Source organism: Oreochromis aureus, linkage group 13 (assembly GCF_013358895.1).
Source record: "Oreochromis aureus strain Israel breed Guangdong linkage group 13, ZZ_aureus, whole genome shotgun sequence".
Taxonomy (NCBI): domain Eukaryota; kingdom Metazoa; phylum Chordata; class Actinopteri; order Cichliformes; family Cichlidae; genus Oreochromis; species Oreochromis aureus.
This window is the reverse complement of record NC_052954.1, coordinates 14471190-14498261: the sequence shown is the minus strand read 5'-3', so window position 1 is coordinate 14498261 and position 27072 is coordinate 14471190. Positions and strand designations below refer to the sequence as shown.

Here is a 27072-nt window from a genome sequence, read left to right as displayed (position 1 = left end):
TTGCTGGGAATCGTAGTTCTCCCTTTGAGGTAGCGGATATGACGCATGTGTTGTGTAGCGGGTAGCTGGGTGTCGTCCGCAGTCTCCTTTGCTGTAGTTGGATGAATCAGTCGACGTTGACAGTCAATGGTATATGACAGTGCTTCTGTAGTAGAGCGCTAACTTTAGCTAGACCGTTAGCTGGCTGTCAGGTCTTTAGGAGTGCGTTAGCCGAAAGAGAGAATTTTCAGTGCCAAGGCATTTTTGAACAAAGTTGTACAATTCGTCAGCCTTAATATCTTTATAAGATGACGCTGATGATGTTTTCGGCTAAAGGAAGCTAATTTAACTTAAGCTAGATGGCTAGCTACCGTGTCATCAACTTGTGAATGTTATAACTTAGTCACTGTGCGGGCCATAATAACCTTATTCATTGGAGAGTGTAGCTAACTAGCCGTTGTATTAGCCGGGTAGCATTACAGCGTGAAGTGAGAATCGAAACGAAGTTAAAGTAGTGCTAGTGAAGCTAGCTAGTTTTAACTCGTAGAATGAAAAAGACACAGCCTGACACATTGGATTTTGTTCCTCAAAAAGACATCGTATACAACAAACTTCTGCCGTACGCGGACAGGCTAGACGCTGAATCCAATGATATTTTGAGTAAGATAAAAGGAAACTTGGGCCGAGCTGTTCAGCTTCGAGAGATATGGCCCGGTGTCCTGTTTTGGACGAGGAAACTTTCCACGTAAGTAACACTAATCTCTAATGTCCTAATGTAACAGTTGTTGCTCACTTGGTAATGTTTGCAACATTGAGCCTATTGAGAAGTAACGCAAAAAACAGATATTGTAACACTTTAACTCGTAAAGTGTAAAATGCGGTGTGTTTATTATATAATAAGCCGAAGTGTTTTGTAGGAACTGTGCGCACACTGATCAGTCAAACCGAAAACTTTGATTTGTTTTGCGTGTTTTACGAAACACGGTCGTTGCCTCGCGGCCTGCTGTGCTTAATGACTTATAAAACGCTACACAGCTTTGAATGCCCGGTAGCTACAGTCTGTCGGGCATCTGATTAGGGACGCTACGGGTTTCATAATCAGGCCAGTGTCAAATACACAACCTGACCCAGACAGGAGCGGCACAGTAGCGGGTCATTTTAATTGCTGTTCAACAGCTGACATTTTTATTTTGAAGCAGCGAGTCAGATGACGGCTCACCAGATATCGCAAAATTTTAATTTTATGGTTTCCTGTCAAGCTGCTTCAAAGGCGGCCTTTGTGCATAACCACCTTTTGATATGCATTATAATAGTTTCAGATCATGTTTCAGTGGTCCACATGGCTTTCTGTTGAATGTTTGTGCCAAGCTCTTCAGGTGAGGCCATATATGGTCTTGCTTAACTCAGTACAGTGCATAAACATGACATTTAACATTTAACCCCCTGATTGCACCAGCAAAAAATATTGTCAGTATGGATAGTTGATTACATTATGCTGTTTCATGTTGTTGTACGTGGTTGCGGGCCTGCTTTAATCCGTTTCAGTCCCAAAAGCTGGCTCATTGCACTGTTCAGAAGTGACTCACTGCCGCATCAGGCAAATGGAAAGTTGACTGTTAGGCTGACCCAGATTCTGTTTACCAGTATCTTTACACTTAAAGATTGATTGAAAAAAAAAAAAAAACCCATTCTCATTTTAAATTGTCTACAAGCTTTATTCAAGTGTAGTATTTATTTTAAATATGACTTTTCTTAAATTATATTGATTAAATTTTATTGATTACCAAGTTCATTACATTGTCTTATACATGTAAACACTTTTGAGCTCCATCCTGAAACTGGAGTAATTGTCCCACATTCTTTTCCTCTTAAGGTACATGAGACTGTATGGGCGCAAATTCAGCAAAGAAGACCATGTGCTGTTTATCAAGTTGCTCTACGAGCTAGTGACGATACCTAAGCTGGAGATCAGCATGATGCAGGGCCTTGCTCGGCTTCTTATTAACCTCCTCAAGTAAGAGTGGTTCCTGTCTGGTTTACTCAACAACTTGTACAGATGTGTTTTTGGTTTCTCCAAGAGTGAAGTTACATTTAAACATGCTGCAAGCTCACCAGTGATGATTTGTCTGGTGAAGACTGCATGATCAGGTAGCTTTTGCGTGTTTCTCAATTTCTATACATATGTCATCTTCATCTTAACAGGAAACGAGAACTCCTGTCAAGGGAGGACCTTGAGTTGCCATGGAGACCGCTGTATGAGCTATACGACAGGATTCTTTTCTCAAAGACGGAGCATCTCGGCCTCAACTGGTTTCCCAAGTATGCCTGTGGTTTTCAGTGAAGCCTGCTAATGTTGTTATTAAAAAATAAATAAATAAAAACAAATGAAAACTCTGCTTAAATTTAGAAATGAGGTATACTTTTTGGTTTAGCTGTTGAGTTAGATTTCACAAATTAGGTGGGATCTCTTTTTAAAAGCAGCAGATAATGTGTTTTAGGCAACATTTATTTCACAGTTAGTCTGAACTGCAAATGTGACAGTCAAATTGCACTGAACAGCTCCTCCACTTCTACATTGTTTTAAAATATGCAACACAATCATCTTTATTAATCCTTCTTTGTAACTTTAAAAAAAAAAAAAAAAGCAACTATTTCCTATTCACAACCTCTTTAACATGGCACTTGACCAGCTGTGTGGAGATTGGAGGAAGTCTGATTCCCTCCAACTCTCCTGCTATTCGTTAGTCAACTTTTTGTTGCAGTTTTTGTGTGCGCAGCCCTATGCAACGCTGTCTCAGAGAAAGAATGTCCTGAAATGTGCATTATCATATTTATTGTTTTAAAATGACTCATTTCTCATCTTTCTCTAAGTTTGCCAACTCTTCACTCTGCCTGCCAGTGCCATTGTCAAATGTTATCAAGAAGGATGTCTAAAAAAAAAAAAAAAAAAGCCTGCTCCGAGACATCATGACCTGGCCATTAGAAGTCAAATTTTTACTTTTTTCATTTCATAACTTCAGTAGACTGTTTTTCTGGTGTTAACATCCACTTATTTATTTTTCTCAATTCAAATTAAAAAGGATCCCTTGTGTTAGTTGCTGTTTAATTCAAATTATGGCCTGGTTATTTTCAAACAGACTCGGTTTGTTATACCTCAGGTGACAAGCTTGTCATGTTTCATGCCACGTAATGCTTGTTTTAATGAGGAACTATAGCCACTATGATTTTTAAAGTTTAGCATGTCTTCAGAATAGTTTTGTAGAGATGTTACAATGTTGGTCTGTCCTGTGCAACACCCATGAAGTTTAAGTTTCCTGTGAAGTTCTTAGCAAGCAGTGCGAGGTGCTCTTTTAGGGTGCTATGGGAACATTGCTAATTTGCTAGCAAAATGCTTTCATATTGAGCCAATGTAAGCAAGCTGCTTTGGTTGGTCAGCTAATCCTTGTCCAGCCCATATTAATGCACACGAAAAGATAATATGTTGTATAAGTTGCTGCACAAGTAATAGGCACTATCTTGTGTGCTGAATGTGTTTTTTATGCCTTTGTCTCCTTTTACATTTAGTTATCTACGGCCTCGTTCATCCTCTAAACACGTAATGATAAAATTGGTTCAGAGGTGGTAAGGATAAACATTTCTCTTTGTGTTTTTTGTTTTGTTTTGTTTTTTGTTTTTACTTTGAATTCATCCTTTGAGACACTATGTTGCATGTGAAAGTAAAAACTGGACACCCCATATGCAGCTTGTGAGAGAAGGAAAAAAAATCAGGAGTTAATCAATGTTAACATTTCACCCATATTGGAGACTGTCGCACTGCAGCTAACAAATTTTTGTATCATTTTCCTATTCCCGATAGCAACCATTAGCTCATATTAGTAGATGATTATTTTATTTAACACGTTTTATTAAATGCTTCTAATCTTTCATGTTATCTTATGACGGCATCGGATTTTGATGACCATATTAAGATGATGTACAGTTTACAGTATTTATGACACATTGTGAAGCATTCATTATGTTTTATGCTTGACTTTAGTTTCATTAACTCATAAGCTGTCTAGCTTTTTGTTGTTTTTCTTGTTACACATCCCCACTCTAACCTGCTTTGAAGTCCTTGGTTTACTGAGCAGCATTTACAAGAGTTTAGACGTTTAGGAGCCCAAGTTCTTATAATTTTTTTTTTTTTTTAAACTATAAACATTTTTTCCTAGTATTTGTAGGTTATATAGAGTGGTCCTTACCACAGAGTGCACTCACTCACATTTTTCTGCTGTTGGATTTGCATATTTTTGGGTTTAGCTGGTGTGTTGTGGGCTTACAGTGTAAACAGTAGATCAGTGCATTCAGTAGGTTGCCGTTTGGCTTGCCCAGCATCACCCATAATGCGGCTATCGATTAAGAATTAAATCTGTCGGCTACAGCTATGTAAAGACTCGAGTGATGCAAAGACGGATAACAAGCTGTTGAGTGGTATTTTTCAACCAGGCATGGTTTGACTTTGCATGTCAGTAGATAGATGGGATTGTAGAAAGGAGCCTAAGAACTGTGGTTATATCATTCCCTGTCATTCAGTCTTTATGTGAAGATAATCACGTCAGGAATTTTTAATTATTTCTTTTTAACTAGTGGAAAATTCGTAAACGACGCTAATGTATCATATTTGTAACACTGTTATGTAAGAGTTATGGTGGTGTCAGTTAGAAACAGATTAACATGTACATCTTTATTTTGGCTTGAACCCAGTTAGTAAGCTCAGACAGTACAGGTAACATTTACTCTGCTTGTATTATCACTATACACCAACCTGTAAACTTTCCTTTTTCACAGCACGTTAGTCAGATGTGTCAAGACGTTTCTGTGTGCATGCAATTAAACTGAGATTGCACTGATGTGAAAGCTGATTAACTGTAACCAACATCAGTCTTTTACTGACAGCCTAATAAAAAACTTTTCACTCCTTTTTTCATTACAGCTCTGTGGAAAGCGTGTTGAAAACACTTGTGAAAAGCTGTAGACCGTAAGTACACCTTAATATATCAATTCACGAATGTCCTCATTTTACCTTGTCTTTGGATTTAGGAGTTTAATAGTACTGCAGATGTTTGGTTTAGTAACTGTGTGTCAGTCAGAGAATCTCTTGTTTATATGCATATTGCGTTTCTTAACCCTTTGTTTAAAAGTTGGGCAAAGAAGCTCTATGTTGTGTCATTTTATTATTGCAAAGCTTCAGGTTCACCATAGTAGTACACTTGCAGGTATCTTAGGTGAGCACTAGGATTCGTCCTTAAGTTTGCACTTAGGCAGATAATCCTATTATCTTATCTAATTCTGTCTTGTGTGAGAGTTTCCTCTTAGTGTGAGAAGCAAGAATGATTTGTGGTTCGCTGCTGAGACGCTGTGGATCAGCAGTGAGGGAGAGAGGGAAGGACACTTGGTTTTGTTTTATTTATTTATTTTTCCCCAGGACCACCAGTGAATACAAAAACACAGAGATGGCTAGGTGACCTGAAATAACCTGATAGTGAAAATCCTCTCGGGTCTTTGACCCCTGTGGAACCGTAGGATTTATCCTAATAGCTAAAAATGTGCCAGGTGTATGACTTGTAATCTCCCATCTGTGGGACATTGTGCTCTAACACTGGAATTTCAGTAGCTGCTGCTTGTGGGTATTTCAGTCACTTGTCTGTAATGTGAACACAAACATGGCAGAGATGATCTCAACGAATAGATACTCAAATGAAGATAATGGTTTACAGTTGAATGCTTTTGCTCTGAAGCCATATAAAGTCTTATTCCGTACTCTAATGGTATTCTGAATAGTTAGAATAATGAGGAAATAAAATTTACATTGATTTGTTTTTCCCATGTAAGCATATTACTGTCATGTAAAGAAAAAAAATATTGAATGCAGGATTTTTTTTCCCTGGCAGTATTTTTACAACGTGATATTATCCGTTTTAATGAAGAAAAATACTTTGTGTGCTTCTACAAATGGCAGTATTACTACAGAAAACCCCCAGAAAACAAAACAAAGTAAGACGAGAGTTTGCCTGGATTTCCCAAATTACCAGTTCGTCCCCTGCACTCTTAAATTAGATTTTCTGATCGATAATTCAGAGAATACTTTGACCATTTCAGGCCGAACTTGTGATAAATGGTCACCCTTACATGCAAAAATGACTCCTTAAAGTTGCCATAATGTGCATTGTCAGTATCAAATCATGTGACCTGACCACACCTCTGAATGTTTCATTCTTTTCTCTGCTGTTCCCAAGAGTAGCCTGTGTATCTGTGTTTGTATGTTTATCATCAATCTGCTCCTGTCCTGTCTGGATTTGTATTAGCAAAAATGAATGAGAGGCAAATGTCTGAACCTTACTACAGATTAGAATTCTTTTCTTACATTAAAAAGTAATAAAATGTATTCAGTAATTAGAAATAAGAAATCGTATTCAGCATCAAGCAAACTGTTATTTATAATGTTGATAATTTCATAATAGATACATCTTAAGTCACTTAAGTAGAATCAGCAGTGTTGAAGGTTATTAATAGTCTAGTCTTAAGTAATTCTGACCCAGGCCTTGTTTCATTGCTGGTTTCAAGTACTCCTTAGAAGTTGTCAGTCTCCAGACCTGATGTACATATTCAGGTGCGTGAGCAAGTGATTTCTAAGAAGCTTGTCCATCTTTGAACCACACTTTAAGCTCCTTTGAAGGTTGAGATGTTTCAACTGTTCATGTACGGTGACTGGCCATTTTATTAGGTACAACTGTGACAGGCCAAAAACTGAAAATGTAAAAGTTTATTGGTTCTAGTTGAACTTGTTGTGTCTTTGGATTACATATTAAACATTTCTCCAATAAAGTGGATGGTAGTGTATTTTTATGAGCAATCATGTGAATGTTGGTGGTATTGTCACCATGTGTATATAAAAAAAACAAACAAACAAAAAAAGCAAAACTCTGATTTTGTTTCTCTCTACCTTCATACAGGTACTTTTCAGAGGCGGCTACTCAGGAGATGTTGGATGAGTGGAGACCACTCCTTTGTCCCTTTGATGTCACCATGCAACGAGCAATCAGCTACTTTGAGCTCTTTCTACCAACAACTCTGCCTCCAGAACTGCATCACAGGGGCTTCAAGTATAAACCCTCTTTTCTCCTCTTGCATGTACACTGCTATTCAAAGTTTGATGCGACATCAAAGGGAAAGTAATCAAAAATGAGCTATGATATTTAACAGTATGTCTACACAGGCCTACACAGTCATGTGTTCCAGTGGCAGATTGTGTTACGTAATTCAAGTTTATTAAAAAACTTCACCAGTTACGTTGGCGGTCCTTGAAACTGTGTTGATAAAGAAAGATTTGCTCTCTTCTTTCAACTTTGGCTGCTTGACTTTATGAAGAATCAGCCTTTGTATGTGAGGGGGGAAGCTTTTATTCTGAATAAAGAGGAGATGAATGGAAAGACAGAGTCAGCCTTCTGCAAAAGTAGAGGGTCCCGATACAGATGTCATGACTGCCACTCAGAACTGGCAGGCATAATGGAATAAGTGACTGTGATATGCGAGGGGCGTATCCCATAGTGAGACATAGAAACAAGTGCTATAAAAGAGAACAGAGGCACAGTGTTTTTTTTTCTATCCTAACCAACTGGAGTGAGACACATGTCGACTCTTTTTTAATACTCTGTATTTTTAATGCTTGTTTAAAAATGATTTTTTCCCATTTCATTCATTACTATATTAGCTGTATCCTGTCTTGCACGTGATCATTATTATTATTATTATTATTATTATCAGTATTATTATTATTATTAATAATAATGACAATAAATCCTTTATTTAAATTGGTAGTCTCATTGAGATTTAGAACTTCTTTGAGGCAGATGTGTACAAAAACAAACATTAATACAATAAAAGCGCACATTATAGACACATATAAACAAAAACATGTAAAAGAGTAGTTGCAGTTAGACAAACCTTTAAAATGTTTCAGTGAAATCAGAATCCAGTTTAATTAAAGAAGTGTAAAGAGATTTCTCCAGCAGTAACCATTACTGACTATTATCCTGACTGTTAACAATGTTTAAGAGTGCTGAGGAGATGCCATCTGTCCGTCTAAAGCATGCTGCACTTCTACCACGGCAGTAAAATAACCTTTAACATATCGTTTAACTAATTGCTCCATTTTAATCTCAGTAAATATTAATGTTTTAATTTATATTAGGAAACTTTATCATTCATGTACAGCATAAGTTTGGGCAGCCTGAAGCAAGATAACAATGCTAATGAGCTTTAGTAAAGCTTTAGCTTTAGCAAAGAAGACTAGCTACAACACCATAAAAGATGTCAACCTTCTGTTTTATGGGTACTGAGTAGCTTTTACTGCGTTATTGCACCTTATACACAGCATTAAACGCTGTTTGGTTCAGCAGTATTCTTTAGTACCCTTTTACTTGTAAAGCCTTGTTTTGTCTTAATTAAGGGAGGTTAAAGATTGTAATTGGTAATCTTTTTCCTGAAAAATTATTGGACTCATTTAAATGAAGAAATGTTGGTTATTGCTCATCTGCTAATCAGAGAGACAAAGTAGGACTGCAAATAGATCAGCAGAAATTGACTGTAATATTGTAACTAGTGGTGGGAGTGATCTCCTGGGGTTTGTGTGACAACCACAGATAAAAGGATGATGATCTACATGTTTGATTTGGCAAAGATTTTACACCAGACGCCCTTCCTGGTGCAACCCTCATCATTTATCCGGGCTTGGGAGCACTAGGAGTACTCCAGCACTAAGAGTACACCGATTTGTGGTGTTGGGTTTCCTAAAAGGAAAAACGGATTCCACTTAAGTTAGCTCCCTCTGAATGCAGATGTCAGTTGGTCAAGAGCTGAAAAACTGTCTGATACAACAGGGACAATGATTTAAAGAAGACCTAAAAATCCACCAGGAATTCTTGTCAGAGCCACATGTTAAAGCTTTTGGCCCTCACAGCCTCTCGACTTCAAAATATTTGAAACTGTGGGGTAGATCTCGAACTCGCTGTGTGCTTAAACTCTGACATCTTCAAAGATGAGTAGTTACTAAGTGCAAACTCGGTGGGTACTTCTAACTGCTACAATAATATTTTCGTACCAGTGCATTGAGAAAGGGTTAATTCATTCTGTCTTTGCCCGTCTGTGCCATGGGGGTTATGTTACTTTTGCTCTTTCCAACATTTGTGAATTGCACATAAATGTATATTTTTAAACCTAATCACATCTAGTTTGAACTACTGTGCAGGAGATTGACCCAAACATGGAAATGAGTTTTAAATTATTAATGCTCACCAAATTACAAAGTTCTTTATAGGAAAGTTATAAATAATTCAAGTTTATAGAGTTAGAAGATAAAACACTACCCTACATTTTTTTCTGCTTATAGTAAGGGATTCACATCATGTTTAAACAGTCCTCCTCTCCCTCTGCCTGAAGCATACTTTCATTTGTCAGTTAAATGTCACACGTGTGTTATGAACTTGAAAGATTTATTTCCTGACTTTGCTTCTCTGATAGGTTGTGGTTCGACGAGCTGGTCAGCTTATGGGTATCTGTGCAAAATCTTCCGAGCTGGGAAGTTGTAAGTGCATAAATGTATTTTTTTTTTTTTTTCATATGTACAACAGTCAGTATTTTTTTTACCTTTCTTATTTAACATGTCATCATACGTCTTTGCAGCATCTGGTTAATCTCTTTGCCCGCTTGGCCAATGACAACATTGGCTACATTGACTGGGACCCTTATATTCCTAAGGTTTGTTGCTCCTTTCCACTGCACATTACACAACTTAGCACTTGCTTGTTTTTTAGGATTTTGGCACATGCTCCTATGTCTTCTCTTGGTTTGTATGCCATGTCTATTGCTGGTTATCAAGCAAACAAACTATCAGGTTTCTTTGTTGAGCTTGCTTTCCTTCTTGCATCATGTTTGTGTATTTCCCCCAAGTGATACCAGTATCTGTCACAGATAAACATTAAAAAAAAAAACAGTCAATATCCAGATAAACACACAAACAATATCCCTACTAATTTTGTTTGTCACATTGCAGATTTTCACAAGAATTTTGAGGAGCTTGAATCTTCCTGTTGGGACCAGTCAGATGATCGTACCACGATACGTCACCAATGCCTACGACATCAGCCATGTGGTGCTTTGGGTGTCAGCCCTCCTGGTGAGCTCGTAGACCATAAATCATATTACAAAATAGCGTTTATTTTCAGATATACTGCATTTACTGTACAGTTTGCAATTAGGCGTATGTGATATTCTCAGTGATATTCACTGTACCAATTTCAGGGAGGACCCAGCAAGCAAGCTCAAGGTCAGCTCAGTGGCCTTTTCAACAGTATTACATCCTTCTTTCACCCGTCAAATCATGGCCGGTGGTTGGTGAGTCATTTCTTCATATTTTTGGATGACTGGAACTGAACAAACCATAAATGTGGACTAGCTTATTATATAAATGGCTCAAACTAGCTTATAAATAGAGAAAAAGTATATATTGAAATCCCCTAACTAAATAAACTACTTCTACAGTTAAAGTCCTTTTAGTAATGAAACAAAATTGAGGAACTCTCCTTCGTTAGAACTTAGTTCAGGTTAGTTTAGTATAAATAGCAACACAAAATAACCCCACAACATTGTGTCTTGGCTCAGATTTGTACATGCAAAAACACGACACCATGTTTTTATAACTGAAACCTTGCTACTGCAAATTACCTAGTGGCACACATGGACCACTAAATACAGAAATCTGTCCCAGTAAACAACCTAAGCTTGCAGAACTTTTGTGTTTACATTCTGCCACGCACTAAGTTAAATTATTAGTTAAATTCAGGGTCTGCAAACTCCATACTTTTTATGTTATTTTACTATTGATGGTAATGCAGGATGAGAAAAAATCCACATTTTTAATACAAACTGTCTGAAAATGTGTTGAACTGTTTGCAGTTGATGGTTAAAAAATGAAGACATTCTTTAACTTTCTGTCCTAATAAGTGAGATAAAGCTGTTATATAACATCATAAAAAAACTAAATCAAAAGAAATCTTGAGTCATGTTGTTTTTCTTTCAGTGAGTGTAATTGCATCACTCATCCAGCTTGGTCCAACTATAATTCCAGCATCAAATTAACAGGAACAGGGGGAATAGTTGCATATCTTTTTCCAGGAAGCCTCCTGAATCTTTTTATGGATTATGTCAGACTCTGGTTCAGAAATAACAGCAGGACACGTGAATGAGATAGCTGTGATGCTATTAAAGGTCACTGGCACCCGGGCCACATGCCTTTCTGTTTTGAGGATCCTGTCTTGAAACACGGCAGGTAGCAACATGTCCTGGTACACAAACCTTTGTTTTGATTAGGGCATGACTATGTGTATTTAAGGGTGCTGATTGGATAGATGTGAGATGTTGTTTTATTACATGTAAACATTGTTTTGCAATCAACTAAAAAAAGAGTTGCTGTGTGAATCAGCTGACGATCTGGTGGGATGGGAAACCGAGAGTTGAAAAGACAACCACATGACTGTACTTTGTTTTGTTGTTGTTTTTTTTGTGAAATTTCACTTACACTCTTCTGATTTTTATGGACCTGAGCTCATGTACAAACATATAAAAATATTTTTGTATTATATTGTATATAACATATAAGATGGAAAATCAGAATGGCAGCATTGCTGTGAGCCAAAAAGCTATCATGATCTCTAAATTCTCAGCTGGTATGTTCATGATGTCATCTTCATACAGCACCCTCCACCTTTCAATTTGTCCAGAGAACATGAAAGCCCCCCCAGTGTCATCTCTTTGTCATGCATCTGTCTTTCTCCCCCTCTGTTCACATGTGCAGATGAAGCTCATGAAACTGCTCCAACGTCTCCCAGCCAGTGTGGTTCGGCGGCTTCACCGAGAGCGCTACAAAAAGCCCACATGGCTTACACCAATACCAGACAGTCACAAGCTCACAGAGGAGGATATCACAGACTTTGTGGAGAGCATGATGCAGCCAGTTCTGCTGGCCATGTTCAGCAAGACGGGCAGTCTCGATGCAGCCCAGGCCCTGCAGAACCTGGCGTTAATGAGGCCCGAGTTGGTCATCCCTCCTGTGCTAGAGAAGTAAGTTTGTACTGAAGTAGAGAATCCAAAACAAAAATTTGGCCCTGATTGTGCTTCAGAGTAATCTATTTAAAAAAAAGTCTACATTTTGTGACGAAAACAAGACTGATTGTTCCCTCGCTCTGCCACAGAACATACCCTGCTTTAGAGACTCTAACAGAGCCCCACCAGCTGACTGCTACTCTGAGCTGCATGATTGGTGTGGCGCGGAGCCTAGTGTCAGGTGGGCAGCGCTTTCCTGAGGGCCCCACTCACATGCTACCCCTGCTCATGAGGGCTCTGCCTGGCGTCGACCCAAATGACTTCAGCAAGTGCATGGTGGGCACCACTGATGTTCATGTCTATGTTATTGCTGAACTTCCTAAAACTGACACAAACTTCATTCGTGTATCTATAGATCACATTTCAGTTTATTGCTACGTTTGTGACGCTTGTGCCTTTGGTGGACTGTTCGTCTGCCCTGCATGAAAGAACGGACTTGACAGAGGTGAATTTCGGTTTTGTCTTTTTTCTCCATCTTTCTGTATTTAAATCAAAAGTGTTACGTTATCCTTACGTATGACTTCTGTTCCTTTATTTTTTTTTAATGGCACCTTTAAGGTGGAGAGAGAGTTGTGCTCAGCCTCAGCTGAATTTGAAGACTTTGTGCTACAGTTCATGGACCGGTATGTGCAGCATTAATACAAAACTGTCTACATTAAAGGAGAGTAGCTGTTCAGCAGCAGCACAATTCTCCATTGTTGGGTGATAGTTCCCATTCGGTAGTCTTGTAGTCAAAATGTAGTTTCATATCATGGCAGAGGAAATTAAAATGAGTGTGGTAAAAATTTAGATAAAAGATTTTCCTCTTTTCTTAACAAATAACTAGATATACTTGCCCTTTATAACTGATTTATCTATATACACCAGGAGTATTTTCTATATTCAGTATGTATTTAAACATTTTTTTTCTTCTTTTTTCTCATTTCCCCCCTGCACAGATGCTTTGCCCTGATAGACAGCAGCACTCTGGAACAGACTCGAGAGGAAACAGAAACGGAGAAAATGACTCATCTGGAGAGCCTGGTAGAGCTCGGACTGTCTTCAACCTTTAGCACCATCCTCACACAGTGCTCCCTGGACATCTTCAAGGTTAAGACTCAGTCTTTTTCATTCTCTTACTTGTACATAAATAGTACTATAGAAAAGTCTAATATTGAACCAAATGCTTTCTAAATAATGACGTGTGAGTCTGAGAGCATGTTTTGGGTCATTGTCAAGTAGGATAATGGATTTTGGGCCATTGTTTGGTGAATAAGAATTCAGTTATTTATAGTGAATTAAGGTCTGTGTTTACCTCAACTGCAAGAAGGCAACTGGCCTTTGTTTTAAAAGCATATTTATATTTTTTAATTGAAGTTTCCTCTGATTTAAAACGATAATTGATCAAATTTCTGGAAGAAAGATGTCCCTAGATGTCCTATTAAAGTTGATGCATTATACTCAGCCCATCCTATAATGGTTTCAAATTAAATACCTTCTCTGATTTGAGTTCACAGGCATCCTTTGTTTGTTTGTTTTTCTTAGTTAGTTTAATTGAGCTTTTATTGTGAAACATTTGCAAGCTTACCATGTACAACAACATCTGGATGGGATTAAAGGATGACATAGTGAAGAGGATCTGAATGAATGAATTAAACAGCCCTATTTTGTCAGTTTGGCCCACTTAAATGTACCTGGCATGTTATTTGGAAGTATCTTAAACTATATAACAAAAATATAGCAATGCAAGTTTGTTTTGCTTTAAACAACCAACACATTTTTATCCAGGGGCTTCATTTTTTTGCTCCTTAGAAGGTAAGCCGAGGGCCAGCTGTCATATGTTATTGTTAACTTCACCCTAGACATCATCTGAGAGGTGGCTGATATCTGGCTTATTAACTGATTCTTGCTAATAAACAATGACAGTGACTGATGTTAGTGGGCAATAGCAAATCTTTGAAGCTTTGCTCAGGGCTGAATCTTCAAAGACTGTTTAATTATGGCTTTAAGTTTCGTTACTTTTATTTTCCTCAAAGGTGAGGGGAAGAAAAAAAAAAAAGAAACATCATTCAGCTAATGGAGGCATTGTTGTTTAGAACATTGATATCAGCCCCAGAAATTCACTATTGGTGCATCTCTGCTTCTAATTGACTGTTTTGTTTTTGTTTTTATTATTAATGAAAAATATGTTACGTGTCTTTACAGTATCTATACATATGAACACATTTGTCACTTTGTTTTAATAGGTGGCTCTAGAAAAGGTGTTCAACTTTGCAACCACGAACATCTTTGAGACTCGTGTAGCCGGCAGAATGGTTGCTGACATGTGTAGAGCTGCAGCCAAGGTAAATATCATCCACTCAAACTCCTCGTGGAACTCCTTCATTTATTTGTTTCATTTTCATTCTGCTTCTGTTTTCAGTGTCACCCTGCAGAGTCACTCAAGGTGTTTGTACCACACTGCTGCAATGCAATAAATCAAATTGCTGTCAGTAAGTAATGATCACACAGGAATAGTCATATGTAGTTGATATTTCCAAATACCTGAATCAGGTTTTCCCTCCCTGAATTGATATTATTTACCTGACTCCCTTTTTTTGAACAGATGAGGAAGTGTTGAATGAGGAGGAGCTTGACAAGGAATTTTTGTGGAATCTCCAGCTGCTCTCTGAGGTGAATTCACTTCTTTATAATTCCAGTTAACATCTCTGTTTGCTAACTCCTTACTTAAATAATTCTGTGCCTTAATATTTATTTTACCCTCTTGCTATTTGTACCTGCAGGTGTCTCGTGTGGATGGTGATAAGATCCTGCCCTATCGCTCTGAGCTGGTTCAGATCTTGCAGTTGACACTCCACCTCAAGTGTAAACAGGGCTACACTCTGGCTTGCAACCTGCTGCACCACATCCTTCGCTCAACAGCCCTCATCTACCCCACAGAGTACTGCAGTGTGCCAGGAGGTTTCCATCAACCAACTGGTGACTACCTACCCATTAAGGTACAAATACCACACGCTTTATATATAATACACGTTAGTCTTGCTGTCAAGTGTGTTTACTCTCAGAAACTGGCTTCAAAGACTACGACTATACTGAACTGGTGAGTCAAGGTCAAAATCAGGCACTAGCAATTAGAGACATTTGTCCTTTAACCAGATAAGTCTTAGTGAAGCAATGACCTGGTTTGATTAATTGTCTACTACTTTGTTTAGTCCTTTGATCTCATTAAGTCTCTTCCTCGGTAGAGGCAGGGGTAGTAGTTTGGCTGGATTAGTGTCTTGGACCATAGAGAAAATGAGATGACTCTTATGTGGTTACCAAGTTAAGTGCAGTTGTCAAGTGAAATGTGCTGTGTGCATCTGTTTTAACCAGTAATAAAGAAATCACATACTGATGTCAGCTTTTCTGTTTATCCACTAAACACAATTAGGGATATCAGTTTTTGGGTCAGTCAGTCTTCTAATGATTTGATTTTTTTTTTTTAACTATTAGTAGTGAAGATCCAAGAAATAAAAGAAGATTTAATGTATGTAAAATGCATAAAATCTTCAATCATGCAAGTTTTTTTTTTTTTCTTGAAAAAATCTTTTGTCTTTAGACCAAAGTTGCATTTGCAAATAGCAGCTTAAATTGTTGTATCTACACATGTGCCTGTGGCCCAAACCAGAATAGAAAATATCAAATTCCTGTGATTTCTCTTTCTTAATATAATGATGGTAGTGTATGCATGTATATATGTCTCTATGTACCTCATGTCCTCCTTTACAGGTGTGCCAATCTTAAATGACCATCATCACATATAGAGCAAATATTAAATTCGATATTTTGACTTTTTTTGTTCATCATTCCCCTGCTGATGCATGTTGACCCTGCGTAACTTAAATGTCATCAACATTTGTATCTACAGCAGAATTTTCTTGATAAAGCACTGCAGGGCCGTAGGGCAGGTTTTTGTTAGATTAAATAACTTGTTTGATGTTAATGTCATGCAGGACTGGGGTCGACCTGGGGACTTGTGGAATTTGGAAATCCAGTGGCATGTACCCAGTGTTGAGGAGATCTCGTTTGCGTTTTATTTACTGGACCTTATTCTTCAGCCTGAACTTCAACGCCTTAAGAGATTTGCAGAAGGCGAACAGGACATGAGCAGGTAAGGAACTGCTCTGCTACCAGAGGTCACTAGCTGTACACTGCATTTTTCTTTATTTTTGTGGATTTTAGAACCCCTGTGTTCTGTTTGTGATAGATTTGTGTTTGTAATTTTGTACTTTCAGAGATGATGTCCTAAAGAGCCTCACCATTGTTCAGCACTGTCTCCTAGGAGCCGGGGGTCTGATGCCTCCACTGAAAGGAGAGCGTATCCCTGAGCTGTTAGTAATTGCTTTGATACAATCAAAAAAACCAGATAAACACATCAGTGATAGTCAATAACATACAGGGGATACAGGGATCAGAGAAATCCCCACTTTATATCTGCTTAATTTTAAATGTTAAACAGTTCTGTTTTTTGTTTTTGTTTTGTTTTCTCCCAGAGTTCATAGCATGGTGAATCTAGATGAGACCACCCTCTATACAGGAATGAAGTATGGTGTGTTAATCTCTTCTTAAGACCTATTGGAAGAAGTTTTTTTTTTTTTTTTTTCCCCTCACATTAGATATAAATTATAGGGTTTGTTGAAATATAAACTTACACTGTATTATTATCTCCACCCACAGATGAGTCCAGAGAGAACTACAGAGATGCTATCTGTAGTGTGATGAGACAGCTGCTACGTACGTTTTCACCCACTTATACCCCCTCGTAGGCTTGTGATCCCTCTTTATTCTACAGCTACATCCATAACATCATTGTTCCACCATCTGACTTCTGTTTTTGTCTTCTTGCAGAATATATCCTGGAGCACTCAGAGGATGACACAAAGTCTCTTTTCTCCATCATCAAGGTGGGCAGCCAGTAAAGTAACAGCCAAATAGAAAATGATTGCATTATATCTGTTTGGAAAGCCACAATGGAGAATGTCTGAGTTGTTAGGTGTGGGATAATGTGTGGGCATCGGCTATCATGGTTCCTGTCTCGCCGAACACAAATCAGTATTTTTGTCTGTGACGTTTTAGATTATCAGCGACCTTTTACACTTCAAAGGTTCTCACAAGCACGAGTTTGACTCCCGCTGGAAGAGTTTCAACCTTGTGAAGAAATCAATGGAGAACAGAGTGAGACCTTTTTTTTTTTTTTTTTTACTGCTCTTGTATATTTGTACTGCTGTTGTCCTGGAAGAAATTATTAAAAAAAAAAAAAAAGCACACACATTTTCAAAAGTTACAGAAAATGCACTAATGACTGTAGTGACCTCACCTTTGTATTTACAGCTTCATGGCAGAAAGCAGCACATCAGAGCTCTTTTAATAGACAGGGTCATGCTTCAGCATGAGGTAAGTCATTCATAGAGTAACGGTATTGTAAGTTAGCTTTGGCATTTTTGCATTTCTGACTTTGATTTTGTCCTTATCAGCTGCGAAAGCTGACGGTGGAAGGATGTCAGTACAGGAGCATTCACCAGCAACTGATGAGAGATCTGTTAAGGCTTTCCACAAGCACCTACAGTCAAGTGAGTTCTGCATGGCACCCTTCAGGAAAAGCATAGTTTACATCTTGTTTATACATTGCCAGTGTGATTTACTAGCTTACTGAGATTTGAGTAGTGTTTTTTAAATTATTAATAATTTAGACTTGTTGCCTTCTAGGTACGCAGCAAAGCTCAGAATGTGTTGTTCACTGCATTGGGAACCTACAACTTCTGCTGCAGAGACCTCATCCCCCATGTCCTCGAGTTTCTCAACCCAGACAACAGCGCTGTTACTCAGCAGCAATTCAAAGTATGGCAGTCAGCTTTGCACCACAGAAATTCTTGAACGGTTATTTATATTTATAGATTTATTTTTAATATTATATCTGTATCTCTCCAGGGTGCCTTGTACTGTCTTCTGGGGAATCACAGTGGCGTGTGCCTGGCCAATCTGCATGACTGGGAGTGTATTGCTCTGACGTGGCCTGCCATTGTACGGTCTGGCCTCAGCTCAGCCATGTCTCTGGAGAAGCCCTCAATTGTGCGGCTCTTTGACGATCTTGCAGACAAAATCCATCGGCAGTATGAGACCATCGGCATTGACTTCTCTGTGAGTTCAGCGTTAAGAACGCTTTCAGAAATGAGTCATGAAATGAGGCATTTGCCTTCCTATAGTGGTAAAAGCACAATAACTTCAAAGTTCCCATCTTGAACTCAGATCTGCTCTTTTACAAAAACGTATTCTATGTATATGTTTGAAAAAATGCAAAAGGTTAAGAGTTATATCATTAATATAGGCTTAACGTGCTGACTCTTAGATGTTGGGGAACTGAACAAAACATTGAGGAATTCCATCCTTTTTTAAACACTTGTATTTTCAGGGCTCAAATTTAATTGGACAAATTAACATACTGATGACATTTTTAAATCTTGTGAAGAATCTTTGTGGGCAGTGACTTCCTGATATGTGACACAAGGGTGCCACTAAAAAAAAGAGGCTCTTCTTCCTTTTTATGCTTTGCCAGGCCTTTCACTTCATTTCAGTTCAGCATGTGAAATGCACTTCAGTTGCACTGAGATCAGGTGACTGACTCGAATGTTGCAGAACATGCCACGTCTTTACCTTCAAAAGTCCTCAGTTGCTTTTGCAGCATGCTTTGGATCTATTTGCACCGTAAGGCACCGTCCAATCAACTTTGCTGCATTTGGCTGAATCTAAGCACAATTTATATATCTCAGTCTGTTTGTCTTTTTTCACATAATTATTAATTGGAAGTTATACATGTCGTACCCTTCCCGTGATGAGCTATTCCAAGTCTTCTCCATACGGTCTTGTTGTTATAGTTCCGGTTGAGCTTAGGTTTCTCTTTTCAAAGAATGCTGTTCCAGAGCTGGTCTAGCCTTTTTAAGCTGTTTCTAATCTATCTAATCTGCCCTTTGTGTTCTTGAGACTGATTGCTCCATGTGAGAAGAAGGAACCTTTCAATTTGCTCTAATGAAGTCTTCATTCTTGGACTGTATATCCTGACAAGAATTTTCTTTATCATGGGAATAATCTGGCAGACATCAAAAACAGTGATGATCTGTGGTCATCGGAGTCTTTTTACGCCGCCAAGTGTACTGGTTCCCACTTATATATCTGGTGGATTTGTTTTGTATTTGATGTAGCATGGTGCACTTGAATTTGGTTGTACGTTTTGGGTTCACAGCAACAATTTTCCAATGCAGATGCCAATCTTAGCCTCAGAACTGTCCATAAAACTTTTAACTTAATTGTTTAATCCCATGTAATTCCTCAACAGTTACTGCTAAGGCTTTGTTCAACCCCATTGGAAGCTGCACTTTAATGACACAATAACTTTAACATGGTTTGGTAGTCGAAGGAATTAGAAGTTTTATTGTAACAAACAGTAAAAGACACTGAAGCTTTCATGATGAGGTCTAATTGAACTAGATCAGAAGGCAAAAACAAAAGCACAACTCTGAAATAAACACACATGTTGAATTTGTCCATGTATTGGAGGAGTTTTGAACTACACTGACCTTACAAAGGTCTCACTTAAACTTAAAAACTTGTCTGTTAAAACAATTGTGATAATAATGAATTACTTACTGTCTGCCATCATAATGAGGCTGACTCCAACACAGTCATTATGCATATCAAAGACAAGAGCTTTTATCTGCTGTTAGTCTGAGTTTACGGATTACTCCCTCCTTATGGGGCTTTACATGTTTGGACAAAATATTTTTACTATAAATTGTGTTTTATCGTTTTCCATCCTGTTAGATCCCCAGTGAGTGCTGTGATTTGGCGAAACAGATTATGACTACTGGGAATCCTTTACCTGAGGAACTTGTTCCCTCTGAGGAAGAAGTAGCAGAAGGTCTAAAGAGACAGGAGCTCAAGAACTCTGAGTCTGTCGGGTAAGTTTTACATCTACAAAAAGATGAAGATGAAAATACCAGCATCCTTGCAGCTGAACACTTGAGCAGCAACATCAACTTCTGAACACTGGTGTAACCGTTCTATTAAAATGCTGTTTTAATCTGCACTCACCCTTACTGTAAGCATCATAGGTTTGACAACAAAATGCATGTAAATAATAATATTCTACATTTTTGCAGGAAATACAAGCAGCTCATTGGCGATCTTCTGGACTCCCTCAGCAACGGGAACTTGTGGGTTTTTTTAATGCACATGCCATATATTTGTGCTAATGTTTACTTATGACTGCCTCTCACTGTAGTTTTGTTTCTCATTCCAGACCTTGGAAGTTTGAACACATTGCAATAGGCTTCCTTTCTTTGCTACTGAGAGATGACAACCAACTCCCTCCAGCTGCTGTTTTGTTCTTTGTGAAAAGCCTCAACCATGAATCTCTCTATGTCCGTAAGGTGCGGCATACACAATGAATGAGACGCACAGAGCTGTGATTTCTTTTCTTTTCCCAGCAGTATAAGGATGTAGTACAGCCATTGCTGTAAGGAGTTTGCTTGAAGTGTCACATTTTGTCCTTTAGGTGGCGATATCAGCTGTGGCTGGCATCATGAAACAAATAAAGAGACCGCATAAGAAAGTCCCTGTGAGCCCCTTGGAGCTTTGTAAGCATATGTTTTTGTTTATCCCCCACTACTGTTTTTGTGTATTCTTACTGTTTCTAAAGGTCATCTCAAAATCTGGATTTTATCTTTGATAGGTGACTTGAAAGAGCTTAGTGGCACTGTAGCAGGGGATCGCAAAGACAACCAGTGGCTTCAGTATAACAGCAGTACCCTTCCACGCACACAGAAGGACTGGGATCAGTGTGTGTTTGTGGAGAAAACCCACTGGGGATACTACTGCTGGCCAAGGTTATGATTTTATAATGCCTGCATTTCTTTGTGTTTTCCTTATGTGACTCTTTAGCTTTCATTCATTCATTTCTTTTGCTATCTGCTGCTTAGCAAGAGATTCTCTTCCATACTTCTTCTTTTCTAACTTTGTAATTGTTCTCCAGAAACCTGATGATGTATGCGCCACAGGAGGAGCAGCCCACGCAAAACCTGGCCAGAGAGGAAATGACAGAGGTGCATACAAACAAGCCTGGGAAAAATATAACACACACAGTGCTGTAAAATCATGGTAACTGCAAGTGCAAAACTTTTATTTTCCGCTCTTCTTCACAGTGGGAGCAGATCATCTTTGACCATTTCTCAGACCCAGTGTTCATTAACCAGTTCATCGAGTTTCTCTCACTTGAAGACCGTAAGGGCAAAGACAAGTTCAGCCCACGCAGATTCTGCTTGTTTAAGGTGAGGTAGTAGATTCAAAAACAAGAAAAAAACAGCTGAAGTGAATACGTGCAACTAATTTGCCTTCTGTTTTTCGCCCAGGGATTGTTCCGTAATTTTTCCGATGACTTTTTGCCTCTGTTTCGGCCACATATGGAACGTCTAGTGGCAGAGTCCCACGAGAGCAAGCAGCGTTGTGTTGCGGAGATAATCTCTGGACTGATCAGAGGCAGCAAGCACTGGAGCTTCTCAAAGGTACAGCTCCAAAACAGATACAGTGATTAAGATGATCCTCATCATTCAGGTCTACAGACTTTCTGTATTTATCAAACTATAACTTTGGAGAAATCCACATGTGGAGATTTTTTTTTTTTAATTGGCATTAAACTACGTGTGGAGGCCATTTAAGTGATCGCACCACCACTCTTACTGTGGTTGTTTAGGTTAGTTACACTGTGTTAACATTGTCCTTGGACAATCCCTTTCTTCAACAGGTCGAGAGCCTTTGGGAGCTGCTGTGCCCATTGCTCCGCACTGCCCTGTCAAACATCACAATAGAAACATATGCAGACTGGGGTACATGCATCGCTACAGCCTGTGTAAGCCTTGTGTTCATTATTTTCTATCCTTCCACCTCCGTCAGTCATCGTACCATCCAAGTGACTGTTGTTTCTCACGCTGACAGGAGAGCAGAGATCCACGCAAGCTTCACTGGTTGTTTGAGATGCTAATGGAGTCCCCAGTCAATGGAGAGGGAGGCTCTTTTGTCGATGCCTGGTGAGTAAAACGTTACATCTTTGAGGAGATGCTGATGCTGTTGTCGGTGGGACTTAACAATCTGACACTTGTAATGGTTTTTCTTTCCAGTCGTCTATACGTGCTCCAGGGTGGTCTAGCTCAGCAGGAGTGGAGGGTACCTGAGCTACTCCACAGGTTGCTGCAATACCTGGAGCCCAAGCTCACCCAGGTTTACAAGAATGTACGCGAGCGCATTGGCAGGTGAGGCGCATTTCGGACCCAGATTAAGCTTAAATGTGTTATCAGGTTATTATAAATTTGTTTGTATATCTTTTTTCTTTCATCCTCCCTCTCTACTTTTCTATCCTTCCAGCGTGCTCACGTATATCTTCATGATTGATGTCAACTTGCCATACACTCAGCCCACCACCTCCCCACGCATCTCGGACTTCACGGAGAGAATTCTGTTGCAGCTGAAACCTTTAAATGAGGGCGATGAGGAAATCCAGAACCACGTGATTGAGGAGAATGAGGTGGGAGTGCAGGATGAGAGGACTCAAGCAATCAAGTTACTCAAAACAGGTGGGTGGTTGATCTGTTGTCACTAACCAAATCAGTTTGTTTGCGAGACACACCCGACTGAAGCATTTATGAAATGATTCGTCCTGTGAATTTCTGCAGTGCTAAAGTGGCTGATTGCGAGTGCTGGTCGCTCCTTCTCCACTGCTGTCTCAGAACAGCTGCAGCTGCTTCCCCTGCTCTTCAAGGTGAAATACTCACATTCAATCTTAGCTTAGCTACCTTCGTCACTACCACCTTCATGTTTCCTTTTTTATTGTGTTGTATACACTATAACGTTTAACCCGTTGCTGTCCTGTTTCAGATTGCGCCGGTTGAAAATGATGACAGTTATGATGAATTGAAGAGGGATGCAAAGACCTGCCTGTCTCTGATGTCTCAGGGACTCCTCTACACAGAGCAAATCCCCATGGTCCTCAGTGTCCTACAGGAGGTAGGTCACCTGGCCAATGTGGCTGTCGCTCAGCTTTTTACCTGCATCACATAACACTGGGGTTTTTACCGATCATCACTGATCACAAAAGAAAGGTTTAATGGGAAAGATAAAAGAATCAAAGGCATCTGATTATACTTAAATTTCTTTATGACATTATGTAATCTCGATCTGTCCATGCCTGGTATACTGTATTTATCATTGCTCCAATAAAAGGATTGGAAAGACAAACATGATTATTGTGTACACCTGAAGCATGTTGCTGTGTGTTACAGATTGCTGGCAGCAGCTCCTGGCACGCTCGCTACACGGTGCTCACATACCTCCAGATAATGGTTTTTTACAACCTGTTCACATTCATGAGTGACCAGAAGGCAGTGAATGATGTGCGGGCGCTGGTGATAAAGCTGCTGGAGGACGAGCAGCTTGAGGTAACTCGAAATGTGAAGACGAATGCAGAAACATGTACCTGGAGTGGCATAAACAGGAGCTGGAACTTAGCTTGAAGATAAAAGAAACATGTGACTCTCGGATTATGTAACACTCGCCAAGCAACTGGCCACTATGTGCTTGTTTATGCTAGCAGGCACTCGCACTGTCTTTCAGCTTCACTGTAGTGATTCAGCGCGCTCCTCGTGGCTCTCTACTCTCTTCCCCCTTCCAGTCCTCTAGCTGTTGCCATGGAAACCACAGGCTGCAGTAATCTGTTGCTATGGAGATAATGTTTCGGATTGAAGGAGAGTGAAAGGGAGAAGGATGGAGTAGAGACAAAGAAGAAGTGGGGGATGGAATTTTTGTTTGGCCACTTAAAGTCCCCTGAGCCTAATTTATCGGCCTTAGTGATGCAATACGTTTGTCTTGTTGTATTTAAAAAAACCTGACCACTGAAAAACACCGCTCTAAGATTTGCACAGTATCCATTTCTTGCTGAGAACTCCATTCAGAATAGAGCTAAAATAACATGCTACGAAGCATTTGGCTCCCATTATAGAAAAGCACTGAGTCCCCAGCTGGCTGTTTCAGTCCAGGTAGCCAGTGAATTTGCTAATGGGCCACCCTGCTTCTGACCCCGATACTGCAGCTATGGCATGTCTGGTACCGTACAGCAGTCATCGAGGTGCCAGAGCTCATGTGTCAGTATGTAACTTTACTTATGCTGTTCCTCTTGCGGCATCGTTTTGGGTGGAAATATGAATTTGAAACAGTGTTGTTTGAATATGAACTTCTTAAAAAGCGTTCATTCTTTGATGGAGTCACATGCCTCTGGGAGCACCAGTAATGATTAACACACAGGGGTCCAGGCATTATCATAATTGGATGATGAGTCTTAAGCCTTTTAAATGCATCAGTTGGTGGCCAGTTACCAGATGTAATCCTAACCCATTACCTATGAGCAAACGTCAGCTTTTTAATCTGTTACCTCAGTTGGATTGTTTTGTGTCTTGTAATTGGTATTACGTCCATCTCATTTTTGGCCTTTGTTTTCTAGGTAAGAGAAATGGCCGCCACTACACTCAGTGGCTTCCTTCAGTGCAATTTTCTGTCCATGGATGCCCCAATGCAGGCACATTTTGAGGCTCTCTGCAAGACTCGCTTGCCTAAGAAGAGGAAGAGAGATCTTGGCTCTATAGTGGACACCATCCCATCGGCTGGTAAGGAACTTACCAATAGTTACCTACAAACCAAAGATTGTGTTTTTTCAATGTCATTTGAATGGAATCGCTACTCTTGTGTGTTTGCAGACCTGGTGCGCCGCCATGCTGGTGTTCTTGGGTTGAGTGCTTGCATTCTTTCTAGCCCATATGACGTCCCCACCTGGATGCCCCAGCTGTTGATGGACCTGAGTGCTCACCTCAATGACACACAACCCATTGAAGTATGTTGGGTCAGTGATTAATCGCCGTGTATTATGGCATGTCCAAAAGCTAACTATCACTTCTGTGGCGTCTCCTTTTAGATGACTGTAAAGAAAACTCTGTCAAACTTCCGACGGACGCACCACGACAACTGGCAGCAGCATAAGCAGCAGTTCACAGATGACCAGCTGCTCGTCCTCACTGACCTGCTGGTCTCTCCCTGTTATTATGCCTAAAACCTGGTAAAGAATTATTTTACACTGTTGCCAAGTCATTACTGTCCCTGACTGTATTGTCTTCATTTTAACTAACTTTTTACATTTAATCTTTGTTTGTGTTTTATTGGAAACAGTTTGGAACAGCTCCAGTCTGTGCAGACATCAGCCTACATTGGGGAGAGGACCTGAGTGATTGACTGAGATAATACACAACATCCCAGCAGCGTCAGATGAAGAGTGGCACTCAGAAGGATTAAAATGTTGTGTATTTATGTATTTAGCTCATTTGCATTTCTACTATACTTAATATTTAAGGATCCATCATAGCAGGGATGAATGGCCTGCAGTTTGTAACATTACTGTACAGATTTTTTGTTTTCTTTTTCTTTTGTGGTTTGCGTGCATGTCCACGTGTGTGTGTGTGTGTGTGTGTGTGTGTGTGCGTGCGTGTGCGTGTGCGTGTGTGTGAAGGTTGATGGATGCTTGAAGACATCAGCCGGTGTCCCACACATTTCTCAGGATTATATCCCAAGTATCAGCTCTGAGCCAACACATTGTCCAGTGTAGGACATACTCTATCTTCCAGCAGTGAAGTGTTTGGTGCAAGCCAGAGAGAACTGAACAATGGTCTCTTTAGATTAGACTTACAACTTGCAACACACAATGTTTGTGTGGTTGTTTGATCTATATATGGTTATATGCATCATGTATGTGTATATCATGGTATAGCAAATATGCACAAACATTTATTTATTTTCTTTTTTTTTTTTTTTTTGAAGTGCTAAGTTTTCATTATTGTATTTTTTCTTTTCATAGAGAGTATATCTGAAATTAAGTAGATGGCTGAGCTGTGGGCAGCGGAGCCTGTTGTCAACTACTCCTGCAAAGATAGGGAGAGCACAAACTCCCCACTGCTGTGCTGTGTGATTCGATTGCTGTGCGGATTCGAGCACAGTGAGATCACCGTTTCACGTGTCTCCGTGCATGAAAAAGAAAAACTGCCTGTCTATAATTGTAACCCTTTCCTTTTTATCACAGGTACTATTTACTTTTTAACAAAAAGTAATGACTTTGGTTTGCAGTATGGTTTCCCCTGATGACTTAAAATCAGTCTAAGCATTGAAGCATTTAGTACCTCACTAACTAGTGTAGTGCCAAAACTGCAGTGAGTTTTCTTTCCCTTCTTTTTTTTTTTTTTCTTTTTTCTTCTTCCTTTTTTTAGATATACTGTTTGCTTAATTAAAGACAATAAAATGAAAATAAAATGTTTTTAACAAAAATCTGCATATGAGCGTTTTCTTTTTTGTCACATTTTTATCGGGATATTATATCAGATACTGAACCAAAAAAATATCAAAGTGTGCAGCATTAGCTTCAGTGCTGATATTTTTAGAACTTGTTTATTCCAACATGCAGAACACTTGATACCTGCTCACAGTGTTTCAGCTCTTTACAGGGGGATTTGTGACCGTGCTTAAAGTATTGTCTGTGAAAAACGGGATAAATAATAATTAATGCTCATATTTTTATTAATCATATTGATAATGCTGAATGACACCTTTAAAAATTATGTACATTTTTGTGATAAATTTCTAAAATTTCATCATTTTTAGTTGAAATCAGTCTAAATTGATACAAGATAAATAGTAGTTAATAGTTATATACATATAGATATATAGATATGTGTGTGTATGTGTATAATTTTATTATCTTTTTTTTCCCGTCCTTGGCAGAGACTGTTTAAATAGGGGGCC

General features: G+C 39.1%; 1 protein-coding gene across 1 annotated transcript; it reads left to right on the top strand.

The window, feature by feature from the left end:
- The first annotated feature begins 22 nt into the window (after window positions 1–22).
- Window positions 23–26587, top strand: psme4a (proteasome activator subunit 4a). Its single transcript, XM_031732113.2, has 47 exons — window positions 23–724; window positions 1853–1993; window positions 2182–2298; window positions 4952–4996; window positions 6972–7121; window positions 9538–9601; window positions 9700–9774; window positions 10070–10192; window positions 10318–10410; window positions 11870–12135; window positions 12267–12453; window positions 12533–12622; window positions 12736–12800; window positions 13116–13266; window positions 14403–14501; window positions 14579–14648; window positions 14762–14829; window positions 14940–15155; window positions 16149–16306; window positions 16431–16526; window positions 16689–16744; window positions 16873–16929; window positions 17044–17099; window positions 17272–17370; window positions 17527–17589; window positions 17670–17765; window positions 17902–18033; window positions 18124–18333; window positions 20011–20147; window positions 20349–20402; window positions 20489–20618; window positions 20744–20825; window positions 20921–21074; window positions 21221–21290; window positions 21390–21515; window positions 21597–21749; window positions 21989–22093; window positions 22180–22271; window positions 22362–22493; window positions 22606–22814; window positions 22914–22999; window positions 23116–23244; window positions 23520–23675; window positions 24734–24896; window positions 24987–25120; window positions 25202–25342; window positions 25453–26587. The coding sequence occupies exons 1-46, from the start codon at window positions 528–530 to the stop codon at window positions 25334–25336; spliced, it is 5487 nt and encodes a 1828-aa protein (XP_031587973.1). The 5' UTR covers window positions 23–527; the 3' UTR covers window positions 25337–25342; window positions 25453–26587.
- Window positions 26588–27072: the final 485 nt, after the last annotated feature.